General features: G+C 41.1%; 1 protein-coding gene across 6 annotated transcripts in view; it reads right to left on the bottom strand.

The window, feature by feature from the left end:
* Positions 1-18,574, bottom strand: part of PKHD1 (PKHD1 ciliary IPT domain containing fibrocystin/polyductin) — a 254,467-nt gene that overhangs the window by 85,025 nt on the left and 150,868 nt on the right. For all 6 annotated transcript variants that reach the window (XR_008974692.1, XM_057427481.1, XM_057427480.1 and 3 more), the window contains exons 50-52: positions 9,987-10,052; positions 8,162-8,281; positions 677-814 (exon numbers count right to left, since the gene is read on the bottom strand). Coding sequence is in view for 5 of the 6 variants with exons in the window: in XM_057427481.1 (XP_057283464.1) it covers positions 677-814; positions 8,162-8,281; positions 9,987-10,052 (324 nt within the window). In the remaining variant the exon portion in view is untranslated. The remainder of the gene's footprint in view (positions 1-676; positions 815-8,161; positions 8,282-9,986; positions 10,053-18,574) is intronic.

The raw sequence follows: 18,574 nt of genomic DNA, 5'->3' as shown, positions 1-18,574 counted from the left end.
TTCTGTGTGGAAAAACACTGATCCTGTCCTTTGCAAATAATGTGGAACAGCCCCAGTGACACTGGGGACTCTGAAACCACTATAAATATGGACAAGGCAGTATCTCCCTGAAGTCTTGGTGCTGATCCGTATAGAGGGATGGGAGGAACAAATGTGCCGAATCCAGCTGTTCTAGTTTCATGCCACAGTGGGATTTCCAGGCACTCTGGGGGTTCCTCGTGACTCTGTTTATGTTGGCTTTGAATACTTCTGTGTCACCTAGAAAGTGTCTTACCAATGCCCACAGACACCAGACACTGCCTCAAACACTAAGGTAGATCCTGCCTTGAGGAATTTATGTCTCATAAAGCAACCCTACATGAAGTAAGGAGGACTTTTATATGTATCAGATACAATCTCAGTTGCAATGAAATCAGGATGATTGCCATTAGCTTCAGTGGGGTGAAGACAGCAGTATTTGTAATATGTTGCTATTAAATTAACAGGTAATTAACTCCAATGGATAATCACTGTGCTTAATATGGATTATGAGTGTCCACATTGTAGGTATCCAAATAGCTATAGGACATTAGATGGCCAACTTGTTTATAGTAACACTACACAGTCTTTCTTCTCACTTTTGCTGTCTATCAAGAACAGAAATAAACCCCAAGCATCCAGAAGACAGGCAACTCACCCACTTTCAGTGTTCCCCCAGCCACCACGATACAGGCTGCACTCAGGACATTGCTGGAGTTGCTGGGGAACTCAAGAGTCCCCAGGATGTAAAGGCCTCTCAGAGGAGGAAGAGCCATATCCACCAGGATGGTCCGGTCTGAGAAACAAAGCAAAAGGTTGTTTAGAACAATGACAGCCTGATAACACTACTTGCCATAAAGTGTGGCATTAAAGATGTAGAATGTTAGGTTTGCTTGAGTTTTGCTTTATTTAGATTGCTTTTGCTTAGAACTCCTGGAACAGGGTTTGTGTGCTTGTGCAGCACCCACAACCAGAGGTTCATCTGCAGCTGAAGTTCCATAGTGCAGCTGTGATCTGATAAATGAATAATAACATCATATTTACAATATCGTTGCATGCGTAGGCCTCATCAAATGTTGCTTAAACCTTTAAGCATGCATGTGAAAGACAGCATGTTAAGGTGGCATGGCAATCTTGCTAGGTGAATCTGCTCTATTTATGAAAGTAAATCTTGATCACCCATTGTAATGAACTAGGACTAAGCTGTGCCCAGACAGCATTTTACCCTCATGGCACTGAAGAGAACGAGACTGATGAAAGAGAAAAAAATCCAACAGTATCAAATAGGTGCTCCATGGCACAAAGAGCCTGCAAGTCCCCACCTTGTTAAAAGCAGTGATCAGGGTGACAAGCTGAATAACCCAGGGTGATAACCTACCTCCAATGGCATCCTGTCACTGCTTGTCCTTCTCTCCAATTTGGCTTTACACTCTCAGGTCTTGAGCATAAAAGGTATAAAATCCCACCTTTTCCTCACCAACCAAGGACAAAGCTTTCCTCACATCAACACAAACTGCAGGAAACCATACTTTTTCAATTCTGTATTCATGAAACTACTCCGTCCCTACTAATAAATGATTAGTTAAAATGACCAGGGAAAGCTCCATTCTCTCAGATCCTTAAGGACAAAACAAAGAGTATATTTTTACATTACAGAGCAGTAGGGACTGATGTTGATTGAGACAATGACAGTGTCACTGCCACCTCCTAAAGCTCGCAAGTCCTGCGAACCTTTTAAACACCACTTAAGTTTTCCAAGTAGGACATGAGGAAGGATGTAAATGGTGTGTCCTTTAGAGGTAGGCCACTGAGCAGAGATGAATTCCACCCTGAGGGTCCACCTAATGTTCTTTGATGTCACTAGGAGCTTTTCAGTTGATTGCACTGGAAAGCAGCTCAAGCCCTTAAATTGTGGTTTCCACCTGCTTTCACTATTGACAAGAGTAACAATTTCCAAGTATAATTCATCTCTGAGTCAATGAATGTCCCTGGAAAAAGAAAAAACAAGGTATTTCTTTGACAAGGGGTTCAATGAAATGATTTCATTGTGACTTTCATAGAAGTACCTTGCAGAAAATAAGACTCTTTAATATAATGACAGCTGCCAAAGCCTACCCAGAGATTTGCTGTGATTTTCATTGATCTTATGGGCATTCCACCTGGAACTGGTCAAGGCCAGGTTGGATAGGGCTTTGAGGAACCTGGTCTAGTGGAAGGTGTACCTGCCTATGGCAGGGGCTCAGAACTAGATGAGCTTTAAGTTCCCTTCCAACCCAAACCATTCTATGATTCTATGAGTCATTGAGAGGCATAGATATTCAAAATAGGAGAGATTAAGGAACAGACACATTTTCCAGTGGATTTTGACAAAGTGATTATAATGGCCCACTTGGTGTGGAACACAGGAAAGGCCCTGAAGTGTCTTGGGAAGTGGACCAGCTCCTTCACAGTTTCACTTCTGCCTATAGCTGTTAGCAACTGCTTTGGATGAAGACACAAATGACCATAAAATAGGTAGCACATGGAAAGCCTTTTCCCCAAAACATGCAATTTGGGGTTGACTTAAACCTTCTAGCCCAAAGGTTGAAGAATTTTTCCAAGCCCTGTTTTCAGGAAACATAACCAAAATCTACATGAAGTACACTCAGAAGCGGACTACAAAAAGTGTGAGTAGGCTCTCTGTAATAATAGTATTGCCTAGGTTTTGGCCCTTTGGTTTTGCAGCCTTGAAGTTTCACAGCTTCAAGGGGGAAGAAACTTCTACAGGATGTGGGGTCCCAGCTCTGGTTGCAGATTTGTTTGCCTCTTCTACATACAAGTTCCTACTCTATCCCTTTTATTCAATCATCCCACCTCTTCCTCTCCCACTTTTGTTTTCTTCTTTCACTCTGGATATCAGCAAGGGAAACCCTGAAAGCCCAGGACCTCTGTTCTCAATGGTTACATTAAATACCACATGACCCCATCATTACTCTGAACACCTCATCTGAAAAGAAATTCCTTGAGTCCTGCGACTTAACATCTTTCAAGCATACAAAATTTTCATGGCATTCAGATGTAATAAGGCTCTACAAAACAAGTGCAGTATTTTTTTTTCCTCCTAAATATTATACTGTTAGCGCTTGATACATTTTTACAGGCGTGAAGAAACTCTTGTCTATAATCTTTTTACAGGACAGGTACAGTCCTATGCCCTGCAGAGCTGCAAAGTGAAGGCACAGTGTGTGAGGATATGAAACAGAGAAGAGAATAAGGGGGAAGATGTTGTTAAAATGATATCTCTCCAAGAGAAGGGGAATCTAGTTTGTGAAATCACAGCTCAAGAATGTGGCAAAAAGCTGCAGTTGACAAAGGCCATAAGTATATTCATCAAACACAGACTGAAACGTTTTTACAAGGAAAAGAAGTGCTCCTAGGCATACCATTTATATGTCAAGTTTCAGTCTAGAACAGATATTTTTGCTGAGTTACACATCTTTCTAAAGAAGGTTTCATAAGGAAAATGCTGACTGCTCTATAACTGTAGCATCATGTATGTGAGCCTTGAAACACAGGAATGAAAAATTCCCCCATTCAGAGGTATCTCTGCAAACCTGTATCTTCCTCAGTTTAAAAGAGTACCACTCTGGGGTGTGATTCTTAGGGTTTAAAGTCCTCTGAGGGTAAAATGTTGCTCCGTAGAAAGAGCGGAATGCTCACTTTGAGATAAAAAAACATCCTTCCACACTTGAGGAGAAAAGCAAACAGATTCAAAGGAGACTAACTTACACGGTCCTTACAGAATACACTCATTTATGTAGTAGAGGGAGATGACTACTAAGTGGTTAAAATCATAAACTTTAGGTCACTGAGCTCAAGGGATCTATCTTCAGAGAAAGAAAAATTGGAGTTGTTTTCCTCCCATGAAGACATTAATAAAATGGCAAGAAACCACTTTCAGCAAGCCATAGTCTGAGCCTGAAAACAGGGCTATGTTTCATTATATGTATACTTTTTTTTCAGACAAACGCTCACAGGTATGCCACAGTCTTAATGTTCAGATGTACAATACTGAGAAGTTGCTAATGACTCCAGCAATGACACAGAATGCCTTTGATCAACCGCATCGCTATAGAAAACACCATAGCATGACATTGAATGGAAATCAGGCACAACAGAAGAGCTATTATACAAGATACAGTACTCCAGCATTCATCTCTTCAAACAGAAAAAGTTCAAAGAAAATCAAAATCAGAAAATGAGTAACAGAGTGAATTCCACCACTGGGAGGAAAAAAAAAGGAAGAAAAAAAAGAAGAGAGAAATTGCCAGAGGCTACATGATATCATATCAATACCCTTCAAAACAGCATTCCATTGCCTGAAATTATAACACATTCTCCTTCCATGCAGAGCACGCTGCATCAGGAGTGTGTCACACTGAAAACCATAAACCAAAGCCCTGAAAATCTGAGGGCTTGAGAAGCTAATGCCACTGCTGGCCCACAGAACAGCATGACTAAACTTATTCAGATTGTTTTTCAAGGTGGTATGACTACTGAAGCCTGTGAGAGGTCCTTGTGGAATGGCTGTGGCTCTGGAGGATGAACCTCCAGAGGTAAAAGCACAAGTTTTTGCAGCCTGATATAAAGATTTCCAACTGGGGCTGGAAGAGACTTACATCTGCTCACTGAGGGGACTTGTAACACACCAACACTAAAAGTCACTTTAACATGAGGGACCCACATTTGTTGCAAGTGGAATTGTACAAATCTTGTACAAAGAAGCCTATGAACTCCTGAAGTCTCACCAATGGTTTCAAAACAGGGCAAAAAAATGGAATAACTTAGTACACAACCCCATTTTTCAAGCCCTCCAAAATGCACTCTCTAGATGTCAAGCAGACACCAAGCAGTGACACAAAACCCTGTTTTTTTAATATGAATATTTTGCTAACAGAGATGTTTTCTAGATTTTCTCAAGTCCAGACAATAAGGCAGCCAATATGTGATGCAAATTTGCAAAATACTTTGTTAAATAAGCACAATGAAGTCTTCATTAGCTCAGTTTAGGCAGTGCCCTTGGTCTTCAGTGGAGTCTAGGTGTCTTGTTTGTTCAGAGACTTCAACAGTGTCAGGCCTAGAAAAAAGTCTTACCCTTCACTTCTTTGTACTAGAAATGAACATTAAACATTTATTATTTGGGTTTTTATAACATTCTATATGTGTTCTTTAAGGTCTGAAAGGACTTAACTAGTAATGCACAGCATACCAGAAAGAGGTCCATAGATTGGCTTTCAACCTGAAAATCATGATGGCTGGCTCCCAGGGGAGAGTTGTAAGTAATTAAAGGATAGTGAAACATGGGACACAGCAGCATCTTGCCAGGAGTGAATGACAAAAACTTATTTGGGTGTATACAGCAGCACAATTTGGGGTGCTTTGCAGAATGTTTGTTCTCATGAGAGCAAACTCTCACTTCTCTGTAGCCATATGGGGTCATTCTGAATTTAGCAGAATATGCACATCCAGTGGAAATGGGAAAGGAAACATCTATAAAATGCTACAATTAAAGATGGATTTAAAAAATGCTGATTTCATTTTAGATTTTGGGGGTTGACTTTCCTGTAGCTGAAAAGTCATAAACACACTTGTGGCAGAGGAGCAAAGTATGACAAATGGACAGAAAATACATCTTGCCTAACTATATTTTAAGTGCCTTGATTTGAGCAACAAATCCAGTGTCGTTATCACACCAATGATAACTGACTCCAATTTAAGACCTTGCACTCTGTTGACTCCCACTGCCAATAGGTGTTTCAACACCTTCAAGCCAGCATAAATGAAGAAGGAAAGGAAAAAGAAAGTAGAGGGGCAATGATCAGAAAAGACAGGCATGCAACAGAGCAGTTCTCACAAAATAGATTTGGTGATAGACTGCTTATGTTCATGCTTATGTTCATATTCTTACGCTAAAATTGAAGGGGAATTCCAGAAATACACTGAAGAGATGAACAGTTTCTGCACCCAACTAAACACACATATCTACTCTGGTGATGGGAGTGAAGAGATTTTTATCAGTGATAGGAAAAAGACATTCACAGAGTACAGCTCTCTACCTGTCCTAGCAGGCAGTGCATTTTCACTTATCATTTGCCTCTTTTCTTTTCACCCATTAAGTATTTTGTTGTGGTTTTGCTCTTCAGTAAATATCCCCTGAAGAGTAGAGACAGGGGTCTCTTTGTACACTGTGGAGCACCTTGTTCTAAGCAGCTGAACATGGTATATTTCTTGTGAGGGTGATGAGGCCCTGGCGCAGGTTGCCCAGAGAAGCTGTAGCTGCCCCATCCCTGACAGCGTCCAAGGCCGTTGAATGGGGCTTTGAGAAACCTGGTCTGGGAATGTAGCCCTGTCAATGGCAGGGGGTTGGAACTAGATGAGCTTTAAGGTCCCTTCCAACTCAAACCATTCTATAATTCAGGACTGGGGAATCCCAGAGTCTCATTCTGCTACTCAGGTGCCAACTTGAGTTCTAGTTTTGGGCCAGCTTTATTGTTCTGGCTCCTCAATTCCTTATAGGCAGAGGACATTCCTGTCCATGCTAAAACACAGATTATGTTTAATGTTTAACCAGTAGGCACCAGCATGCTAGAGAGAATCCCTATACCATGCCCTGCAGCACAGTGCAGACGTTCCCCAGTTAGCTGACCAAACTAACACTGCTTTAAATTTGTGAGATGTTAGTTCTGACCCCAAAGGCTGTGAGGTCATGTTGCACAGTACCAGGCCTGAGCTAATGAGTTTTGCTTCTCAGGAGAACTAATTAGTTCTGGTATACCAGCATGCTGATGCAGCGGTATTGTTTCCTGTCGTAGAACTAGATCACCTGGGCTGGGCTGTGAACAGCAATATGCAATGGTTCAGGCACAGTTTATTCATGTATGTAGTATGCCCTGGAACTCTGCATAATACCACCAGTGAAGAGCAACCCAGTTAACACTAGATAGCCACATTTGGTCAACTCAGTAACTCTTGCAGCTCTACTAAGTGTAATGGTGAGCAACAGGTTAAGATGCCTAAAGGTACGTGCTTATTGTTACTTCAGATCCTCATAGGACACAGGAAATACAGAAGATAAGCAAAATCCTGGAGGGACATTTCTGTGCCTTCTCTGGCCTCTGAATGTACTAACACTTAAGCACATTTATGAATTATATCTTGTGAGATGGTGGAACTGAAATTCTTAATTTAAGCTGAAATTATATGTATATATTACTTTTAATGACAGGACAGAGAAGCCCTACCCATGACTGAGACTCCATGCCTAAATGCCAACACAAAGCAGCAGAAATTTCCTTCCACAAAGCCTAAAACACGTGGAAAAGAAAGAGACAGCGAGCAGCATTATCCACATTTCCAGAAGCGGAGCTTTGGTAGGTAGAGAGGCTTCCTGGTTTCAAGCAAATTAGGCTGAGCCAGCACCATAATTATGTCTAGGAGGAACCCCATGTAGTCCAACTTCATGATCAGAGCAGGGTCAGCTATTACATAAAATGCTTAGCACAAGTTTTCTACTCATTGCAAGTTGCCTAATGTATTTTCTAGAATTCAGAAGGTTGTGCATGCAATAAGGTCATAAGCTGAGCTGGGATTTGAATCTGCATAGCTCAAGTCTGAGGTTGAAATACAGGTATAGGCTAAAGTGTCTAGGAGGCATCCGTGGCAAATGGCTTTGCGAGATTATCATTGATAGAGGGAATTGCAACAGGAAAATAAAACGGAAGGTACAACTGTGGAAATGTAAAATATGGCCCTTTCACTAAACATAGAGAGGTGGGTTAAGAGATGAGCTCTTTGTGAGCTGTGATTCTGGGTCTTGCAAATCCTGTGCTCCTGAAATAAAGTCCATGTATATCCTTAATCTTGAATATCAGTATGTGTGTATGTGTTTGTGTGTATATGAAAATGGAATGATTATTCTCCTCCAAAAATCACACTTCATACTGTAGACAGTATTTCAATGTGATGAGGAACAAATGTGGTGTCCTGCACACACTGGAATGGACACTAGTGCCAAGAAGCCCATGTTGCAAAACAAATGCATATCCTAATGTAGACAGGCCCCAGCACCCCTACTCAAATTAAACACCTTTCCTTCCTTCCTTACTAGGTAAGATGATGACATCTTCCCCAGGCCCTGGGATGCTATAGTTGGATCCACCCCAGCCTTTTTCCACATCGTTCCATGTCTCTGGTTGGGACCATTTCAAGACAGCATCAGAAGGAACTACAAAACAGGACATAAAAAAAAGAGAATTATCATTTTCAGTAGCTAGAAGAATTACCATTTCTTTGATAATCAAGCATCTGTGACATTAACATCCTCCTTTTGTCACTGATGAAGCAACACTAACTGCTTTTTATTATCTTCCATGCTTAAACGAATCTGCCTGATGAGAAAATAGGTCTCTCTCACGATCATGTTTTCAGAGTTAAAGCACAGTGAGATAACTGAAAAAAAAAAGATTCAGATTCTTTGGGACCCATCAAAAGCAAAGCAAATCTTGAGGTTTTTCATACTTAGCTTATGTTATGCTTTGTGAATGTTTGACAAGCAACTGCTTAATTATTTTTATTTATGCTATCCAAAGCTCTGAGCACTTCAGGCACAAAATTAAGATGAGCAAATGAAAACAAAAACCAGTCACCTGCGCTTGGTGACTGACTTTTACGACCACCTGGCAAAACCAGATGGTCATAATGGTAACTGACCCTCCCAGAAAGTGCCAACTTTTCTCATACATTTTTTTTCCCTCCAGTGCTCTAGGAAGCAGATTCCCAGAGTATGGGAATTTCCATACTTTCCCAAAGTATGAAAGTCTTTAAAACATGGGTGCTCATCTCTTACAAGCAAGTTAGCCCTCAGAAAAGCAGGAGTTTTCCCATTGCAAGGGGTAATTAAAGACGTGCTGGAAAAGTAGCTTGACACATGGCAACTCCTGATCATTCTCCAAAGATTCATTTTTCAGCTCAATCCTAAAAGAAAATTCTGAGCCTTAGCATCAGAAAAATATTGGGAGAAATTTAGTTTCAAAAATGTAGGTGTTTAACTTACATTTGTATTTTAGACAGGTAATGAGCTGGTCTTCATAAATTAATTGCCTACGTTTGTTCTGCTACCGAGAGGAGGAAAAGCCTTCAAGGGGAAATCCTGTTCACTAAGTTTAGTAAGCTTGAAACTAACGCAGGCAGGGCCTCCCTCTGGAGGCCTCTACAAGCACCTACTTCTGTCCTACCACTAAAAGAAATTCTCACATTTCTTTTCTTGAGGAGGGCTTTGTTAGGTATTGAAAACACAGGAGCAAGCTCATGCTTAAGTGTTAGGGGCTAGACCCAGCTCAGTAACATCGTGGAGCAGAAAAACCCTCCATTGCCAGCACAGAAAAATACAGAGAGATAAAAAAACCAAGAGTAGCTTAAGGATGGGTCTGTCTTTTCATTATGTGTTTGTTCAGTGGAAACACTCTGCATAAAGGTACGTAAACCCTGTTGACACATGAATTATTATTGTTATTCATATGCAGCAAGGCAGGTATAAAACTAAGACCAAACATTGGAGGCCTCCCTTGTCTCTGGTGTATTTTTCTTCCTGATTAGACATGTAACTGTGCAGTAATGTCAGACTATTACACTAAGATCACTAGAGAGCACTAAAATACACAATAGTCTTACGTTCTCCATGACCTTTCTGATCTGCTATGGTATTTCTTAGCAAAAGTTTATAGTCTTTTATACTGTGGAATCACACATTTATCTTGAGCAATGGTAGATATTGTTCAATGAAATGCTTAAATGAATGACAAGAACCCCTGTTGGGTTGATAGATGTATGAAATACTGAAGTGAAAAATAACAATCTATTTCTGAAAAAGTAGTAAGAAAGAAATGGTGTGAGTACCAGACCAAGCCTTTCAGACATAGACTGTCACGCACCTGGGGTTGGTAAAGCCACTCTTTCCTTCTGTTTCAGCGTGACCTGAATTAAGTCAGCTCCTGTGACTGAACACAGAGAATTTTAGGGAGTTACGGCAAGGCCTTGCAAATAAACACACACACAAAAAATCATAGTAAATCAATTGCTACACATGATTTTCTGATGACATTTTACATTTCTAATAAGCACATTTTTTGAGAGCAACTATACATGGTTTCTAAGCATTTTTGTCTTTTTTGTACTTTGAGAAGGGATTAAGCCAACATATTTTAATTTACAGATATGGAGGGTCTCAAGACAACTCATTAGAAACAGCTAAAAGAAAACATTCAACAATCAGAAATTCTAGGCTGGAATGCAAATCTCATTTATCCCACTATAAATACACAGCGGTTCTACTAAAACAAACGCTATCACACCATTGAATGCATAATGTATTAACTGGCTCAAACAGCAAATTACAGCTTTTGTTTTCTAGTTTGGTTTTGATTTTTTTTCCCTAAAAATATCTGGTATCTGAAAGAGATGCTTTAATTAGTCAGACTTGTAGACTGAAGACAGGGACCCTGTGTTTTCCATTGTGAAAAGAGGTCAGAAGTAATTATCACAGTTGTAACCTTTGTGCCAATATACTGTCAGCAGGAGAAAGGCCAGGATAATGCAAATCTAAGTAAGAGGAGCAGGACAAAAATGCTTCAGATCCAGCCAAAAGGCTAGCTCCTCTTCCTCTCCAGTGGCATATAAAGGCATTTCCTTTCAGTTACCCAACTGGAACAACAGTAGGTTAAAATAGAAACACTCTGACAAACACATAAATCTGACCACTTATGGTGATCCAAAAATGTAACTAGAATATGTTTCGGGTGTGTAGTAATAGTATAAATGAAGCCATTGTCAGAACTTTCCTGAGTTCCAGAACATGCCAGGAACTTTCCTACATGTGTATCAACCCACTGATGGGATTTCATGCCATATTGTAATTTACTTACTCATCTTTAAACAAGTCTCTGTACTTTTAAATTGTGAAAACCATCCTTCCCTACCTCCCTTTTTTTCTCCCACTGCAACTGAGCAAATTTAAAATAACTGAGGTTCATTAATTTTAAGTGTTCAATAAATTAGTATGAATAATCAAAAAACTTGATTCTTTCTGATAATTACTATTTGATGTCAGTTGAAAGCACTCGATTGAGTTAGCAGCATATGCTCCTATGCCAAATGAGGTTTCCGTAATTAAATAGAAACTGATTCCATGAGGTTTTTCTTATGTCTGATTAATTAGTAATCAGGTGTCTCAGCCCTGTTCTTCAGCAGCACCTTCTTTCCCAACGGTAGCTGTGGTCTGATACATACATCAGTCAAGCCAATATGCCCCAAATCATCTCATAGAGCTCAAACTGAACAGCATCATGTCTTTGAATGGCCACAAGGTGAACCTCTGAAGAGAAAGAATGACATGAAGATGCTATTTTAAAGTCTTTGACACAGAGTTTATGTGGTTTTCAGAAAACACTCCTGTATGTGTACTTTATGATAATAGTGGCCTTCCTTCTCACTTACGGTAGGGCAAAACAGGAGTCAAAGGTGTTACATTAGTCTAGAAAAAGTGAGAGAATGGAGCCCTGACACTGTCTTTTTTTCTAATAAATGTATTTTAACAGGTTTGTGGGTTTTTTTTTGCAGGCACTACAGTGCAATCATCTAATTAAGAATGTTTGTATTGTTCAGAGAAAAGCTGTTCTAATTAAATCCTGAATGGACATAAAAATTGATCAGTATGCTATATAGACCTCATAAAGGGGTTCAGTCCCCTTACAGAGTGAAGAAAGGAAACATTAGGACTTAGTACAGCCATGTCCAGAGTCAGGGCAAGGATAAAAGTTTCTCATATCTGAAGTGTCAAACAATTCATGGCAATTCAAACCATTATAAGTCATTTATACTCTCCCACAAGTGCAGGAATTGGGGCCTGAATTCTCCATAGCCCCACAACTTTCACAGTTATTTATTTCCATGAGTGTAAAGTGAAACAGTTTTGAATCAGTAGCATTTGGTTGCAATTTCCCAGAAATACTCCAAAAAGCTGATCAAAGCAGGAGCGATAGAGGCCTTGAGAATAATCAAGATTACTTCTGATTTTTTGTTTTGCTGTCGAGTATGTTATCATTGTTTCAGGACAGGAAGAGATACAGGCAATATAGACAAAGGATGTCATTAGTAAACATTGAATTAAGGTGACTCTTCACAAAACGTAGTTATAAGGCTCCAGGGTTTAGTTGTATAAAACCTTTTATAGGGCTCATCAATTTTCTGTCTTATTACAGCTCTTCCTGGATGTTTGGGCTGTGAATCATAAATATCCGTGTTCTTGACAATAGTCCGGATAACTTTCTTCTGGTTCAGGGCTCCTTGAGTGAACATGAAGGAGGAGCAACTTAATCTTTTATCAGCTTTGCAGTGACTGGGAATTTTGCCTGTGGATATTAGGAAGGGCTGAAACTAGGATAAATGGCTCCAATAGCCTGACTTACAAATAACAAGCAGCTCCATGCTATTTAACATCAATTGGGCTAACATACATCACAGGGAAATCAAAACTTTTAGACAACACAATCAACAACACAGTGAGATACACCTCTGGAAACTGGAGAACCTGGGGTAGGTTATTTTGTCATCCTCTAACAGGATCTGTTACAGGTGCTACCAAGAAATACTGTGTTATGGGGACACTGCAATGAGAAGAGATGTAAAAAGAAAAAGATTTGAGCTAATGGCCACAGATTCCTGCTTACAGCTGATTAATATTTGTAGGAGCAGAGGTGAAGGCATGAAATTCTTCCTGCAGAAATCACATAGTTGAAAGCCCATCGCTGACAGGATTATAAGGTTATTTAAAGAATCATAGAATGGTTAAGGTTGGAAAGGACCTTAAGATTATCAAGTTCTAAACCCCCTGCCATGGGCAAGGACACCTCACACTAAACCATGTCACCCAAGGCTCTGTCCAACCTGGCCTTGAACACTGCCAGCGATGGAGCATTCACAACCTCCCTGGGCAACCCATTCCAGTGCCTCACCACCCTCACAGGAAAGAATTTTTTCCTTATATCCAATCTAAACTTCCTGTTTAGGTTTTAACCCATTACCCCTTGTCCTGTCACTGCAGTCCCTAATGAAGAGTCCCTCCCAGCATCCTTATAAGCCCCCCTTCAGATACTGGAAGGCTGCTATGAGGTCTCCACACAGCCTTCTCTTCTCCAGGCTGAACAGCCCCAACTTTCTCAGCCTGTTTTCATACAGGAGGTGCTCCAGTCCCCTGATCATCCTCGTGGCCTCCTCTGGACTTGTTCCAACAGTTCCATGTCCTTTTTATGTTGAGGACACCAGAACTGCACACAATACTCCAAGTGGGGTCTCACGAGAGCAGAGTAGAGGGGCAGGATCACCTCCTTCGACCTGCTGGTCATGCTCCTTTTGATGCAGCCCAGGATACGGTTGGCTTTCTGGGCTGTGAGTGTGCACTGCTGGTGGCTCAAGTTCATTTTCTCATCAACCAGCACCCCCAAGTCCTTCTCTGCAGGGCTGCTCTGAATCTCTTCTCTGCCCAACCTGTAGCTGTGCCTGGGATTGCTCCCACCCAGGTGTAGGACCTTGCACTTGGCATGGTTAAACTTCATGAGGTTGGCATCAGCCCACCTCACAAGCGTGTCAAGGTCCCTCTGGATGGCATTCCTTCCCTCCAGCTTATCAACCGAACCACACAGCTTGATGTCATCAGCAAACTTGCTGAGGGTGCACTCAATCCCACTGTCCATGTCACCGACAAAGATGTTGAACAAGATCGGTCCCAACACCGATCCCTGAGGGACACCACTCATTACTGGTCTCTAGCTAGACATTGAGCCATTGACCACAACTCTTTGCATGCAGCCATCCAGCCATTTCTTTATCCACTGCGTGGTCCACCTATCAAATTTGTGTTTCCCATCATAGAAGGCCACCAAATTGGTCAGGCAGGATTTCCCCTTAGTGAAGCCATGCTGGCTGTCACCAAGCACCCTATTTCCTCACCTTATTTCTGTAACTGCTACATTCTCTGCTGTCTCTGCTGCTATGCCAGAAGGACAGGAGCACATCTGCCAGGAGAAGGCTGATTTTTCTCTTTATGACTGTTACAAAGGACACCTTTTTGCTAAGAACTGACATTTCATTTCATGGAGGCCACTGAGCAGCCCACATCTGGTCAACTGACTTTCTGAAATAACTGATACAGGATGAGGTTTAGCTAGCTGGAAGAAGAGACTCATGGCTGTACAACCAGTCCTCTGTATCAAATTAATTCCATTCTTTAGGTCTTCCTCCCAGGATTCTCCTTTTCCCCTTAGCAATAAGGCTGTAGAAAATATCTTTGTTTGTTTATTTTGCGTATGTTAATATTAGAAACAAACATTCTTAAGGACCCGTTTTTTCTGCTACACAAACCAACTACAGAAACCCACAGACTGTAATGGAAGTAAGATCATTCTTTAGGAATTTAGAAAAGACAATAAATGTAATTTTTTTTTTTTTAAGAACTATGGAAACTGTAAACTGGCTTTTGGCAGAGGAGTAATATGAGGTTGAGCCTCAGGCCCTCTTAACAGCTCACACATGAGCAGCCTGAGCAAAGTCAGCAGGATGACCCATCTCCATAAAAGTTTTGTCTGCTGAAAAATGTGTTTGGGATAAATAGAAAGTTTGATAATCCTTTCAGTGATGTTTTCAATAATGTTTGTGTCCAACACTTCAGTTTCAGAAAAAAAAAAAACACCAAGAGAAATCTGGAAATGAAGTTTAAACATTTCAAAAATGAACAAATGTCTCTCTGGTTTTTAGCCAACTCCACTATTGCCCAGAGACCTTAACCAAGAAGCAGTACCATGCTGTGGCACCATATGCTCATATTTGTAACAGACTTAAAAAGCTCATAATGTTATTATTGTAATTTACACTGGATATTTCTCCTAAAAACATCCCAGATGTCCCAGTGTGACTTCTTTTCCACCTCCCCTGTTTCAGTAAGTTGTTTTTTTTTTATTCAGGATGGTCACATCATGTTAGGACCACTCTCCTGAAACATGTTTGAGCCATGTTTCAGTGTTTCACAGAGCCACACAGCAATCTCAGGCCCCATCCAGTGACCTTTGAGGAACACTTCTCTCAAGACATAGGGTGCCCTAGAGAAAATCAGGATGATGCTATGAAGACTGAATAATGTCAAAGCAAAGTTGATGACGTAGAAATGACTGGCATGGGTTGCCTCAAGCTTCCTCATCTCCCCTTCACCCAGCATCCAGCAGGGACATGGAGTTATCTGTCCTTCAATGACAATTCCTTTAAAAAAGTCTGAAAAGATTATTTCAAAGGGTTGATTAATAGGGTTTCATGTATGTAGGTAGCTGTGAGTGCCTGAATTAACAGGATCATTGTGCAGGTAACCAACAAAGCAGAAACGTTCTCCATCACAATTATTTCTCTCCATTCAGCATCCCCAGCACTGTCCCATGCTGAAGCCTAATTTACAAAACTGCAAGCATGCAAAGCATCAGGGCAACTTAACTCCTTTAATCCCTTACATACGGTACATTTTCTAGCCTTTTGTGTTAGACAGACTTATTTTCCTCCCGCAAAGATAAACAAACATTTGCATGATGCTAGGCAATTCTGTATGGAAGGGGGCATGGAAAAAGCCTGAGCCTGACTCAAACTGCTGGCCAAGGTGGCTTCATTCAGCTGTCTGCCTCATTTGAATAACAGTATCTTCTCAGTCATGGGGCTTTCCCTCCCCTTCTCCCCCTTTTTTCCCCCCCATGCAGGCCTGAGCAAAAGGCTGTGTGAATTCAGGACCTGTTTGTGAATGAGCTGGCATCTGATATGTATTTACCGATGTTAATTTTGGATGTAATGCACCCTGCCACTTCCCCACAGTTTGCCCTAAAAGGCTTTCTGACGGACACAAAAGCAGGGGGTCAAAAGTAAGTTGACCCCTGCCAGAATGTACAATTATAGGAAAGAGGTGGTACACCAGCAGCTGTCGAAACCCCACCGGCAGGGAGAAGTGCTTCGAAAAGTTGAAGGATGACTAATACACTCGAGCTCTCCCCTCCACCCGGCAAGAGCCAGCTACTTTCTGAAGGAAGAATTATGGCCCTCCCGAGCAGCTGCAATAATTGTCTCCCCATTGTTCCCCAGCCCTCCCTCTGTCACCCCCTACAAGTGCCCATTGTCGGCATGGAGTCAAGTGATTATATGCTTGGGCTGATGCTGTTTGCGCCCAGCTGCCTGACTGCTGACACACGAGCAAGGAGAGGGGGGACCCGCGTCTGCTAGACGGGACTCCGACATACCAGACCTTTTACATAAGTCAAACAGGAACAAATGACTCTTTATCAGCCCCTTTTCCCTTTGAAGTGGTGGCTGCTTATAGGCCCTTACAGCTTTTCCTCCTCAGCCCAAGCAAACATCCTCCTTTTGATATGCTACACGGTCATTATCTCTGCCCCATTTAATGATTTTTGATTGAAGGGTGGCAGCGCAGTTGCCAAGAGGGTAGTTAAAGAGGCTCCACGCAGTCAGGACAACAAGAAAGGCTTTCCTTGTGCAGCAGCCTAAATTTGGAGTTTCTTAACAGTGTGTTCTTGTTCTTAGCAGCAGATAAGGGCTGAGCGTGAAATTCTTAATTAAGCAGTAAATAGAGAGTGGGGTGTCAGCAGATGCAGCCTGTAGTCATGGAGACCAAGTCAGATGAAGGAGGGAGCTGAGACTTAACGCCGGCCCGGGGCTTGGGCATGACTGACAGCTGAAGAATCCGACAAAGCTTGTAAACGGGATTAATTAGTTGGGTAATTATTTCATATAGTTAAATGTAAATAAAAAATAATACTAAAAAAACAGCTTGCAGGGCTAGATGAGAACACATTCTGAAGGCCAGACCTTCAAGCATTGTCCTCTCCAGGTCCGTGGTTGGACTGATGGGTTTTTAAGGCCAGAAGGGACTATTGTGGCAGCTTTCTCTGACCTCCTATGGAGCGTGAATCTCGCCTCATGAGGTTTCTAATAGCTTCTTGTAGAGCTGGAGAATATTTCTCTGAAAAGACGGCCAAACATCATCTAAGGACTCTGAGTGATGGAAAGTCCACCACATGCCATGAGTCTGCTCTGATGGCTAATTATCCTCACCCTCTCAGCCTGCACAGAGGAGATTAGGAGAGAAATTAACTGGCATACCAGGGCTAGGAATCTACTTGCTTTGTTTCAGACTTTTAACCCACCAACAGCGTCAGATATTTGGTACCCGACACTGAATTATTGATCTCATTGCTATGAAATTCCTTGCTGAAAATGTTCACAGTATGAATTATACATGCTAAATGTTTTCATAAATATCCCCTCATGTACTTTGGATGATTATTTCTGTATTAAAATGAGAAACAATGACCTCTTCATGTAATAAAATCAAGATGAAAGGAAAACAAGAGAAGGACAAGAAATCATCCATGTAACAAGAGTGACATATGCTGGCCAGATCACTTCCTCCCAGTCTTTCCAAGAATGTCATCTCCTCTACTTTCAACAGTAGTAAAAGGTCAAGATATAGGTGTCATATTCTTAGCTTTCCCATGCTGCTTTATTTATGATAGTGCAATTCAGGATACACAAACTGAAAAACAGCTGACTTTTATATTCAAAAGTACAAATTTACACTGTTATTTGTAAATAGCTCATGATCTTGGGTGAGGCTTACGTGCAGCAGCTAGCCAGTCTATTCCTATACTGTATCTAAACAGAGCCAGGACATGGAAATAAGACCAGGAACCCAATAATCTACATAGCTATATTGCTGGTCAAGTTGCTGTCACAGCTTTGGCCCAGATCAATGGATTGTCCCAGATGGTGACCATTATAGTTTGGGAGTTAACGCAGGGCAGGGATGTTTCCTAATCTGAAACCTGGGTACATCCAGCTTGTTTTGAGAGATAAAATGTTCAGCTGTATGGACACAAGCTGTGCAATTCCTGTTAGCCCCAGGACTGGGGATGGATACAGCAAGTATGGCCCTTAGACTGAGGTTAAGGCATGGGCTTCTCTGTTTCTCCTCAGATGTACAGTGAGTGATTTTCATAGTTGCCAGACTAAGCTCAGTGGATTGCCTGCCCTCATTTCAGCCATATTTTTCTCTCCACTGCCCCACTGATTGTTCTAGTTGTTAATTACCTACAGATATCCTACATGAGAAAACCATTTGTATGCCACCTCATCAGTGCAAATCAAGAGAAATTCATTAAAACTAATGGATTAGATCAATGACTAAATTTTCTGTTACTGTGAAAATCAGCATATTTATATTTCAACTTCCCCATATGACAGTCATGAAGAATAAGCTATGTTTCTCAAACACACTGAAATGTTTTTGTGATTCCTGATTTGACTATTATTAATAATGGTAACAACCATTACCTTTACATATAGAATTTAGACCCTTATGAAATTATTTTCTTGACAGTGAAAATTGTGGAAAATATTCTAATTTAAAAAAAAATAAACTTGA

The sequence above is a fragment of the Pezoporus wallicus genome, unplaced genomic scaffold, assembly GCF_028554395.1.
Source record: "Pezoporus wallicus isolate ANWC-B61680 ecotype Strahan unplaced genomic scaffold, APGP_CSIRO_Pwel_v1 contig_6464, whole genome shotgun sequence".
Lineage (NCBI taxonomy): Eukaryota > Metazoa > Chordata > Aves > Psittaciformes > Psittacidae > Pezoporus > Pezoporus wallicus.
The sequence above is the reverse complement of the archived record's forward strand: the minus strand, read 5'-3'. Positions and strand labels throughout refer to the sequence as shown.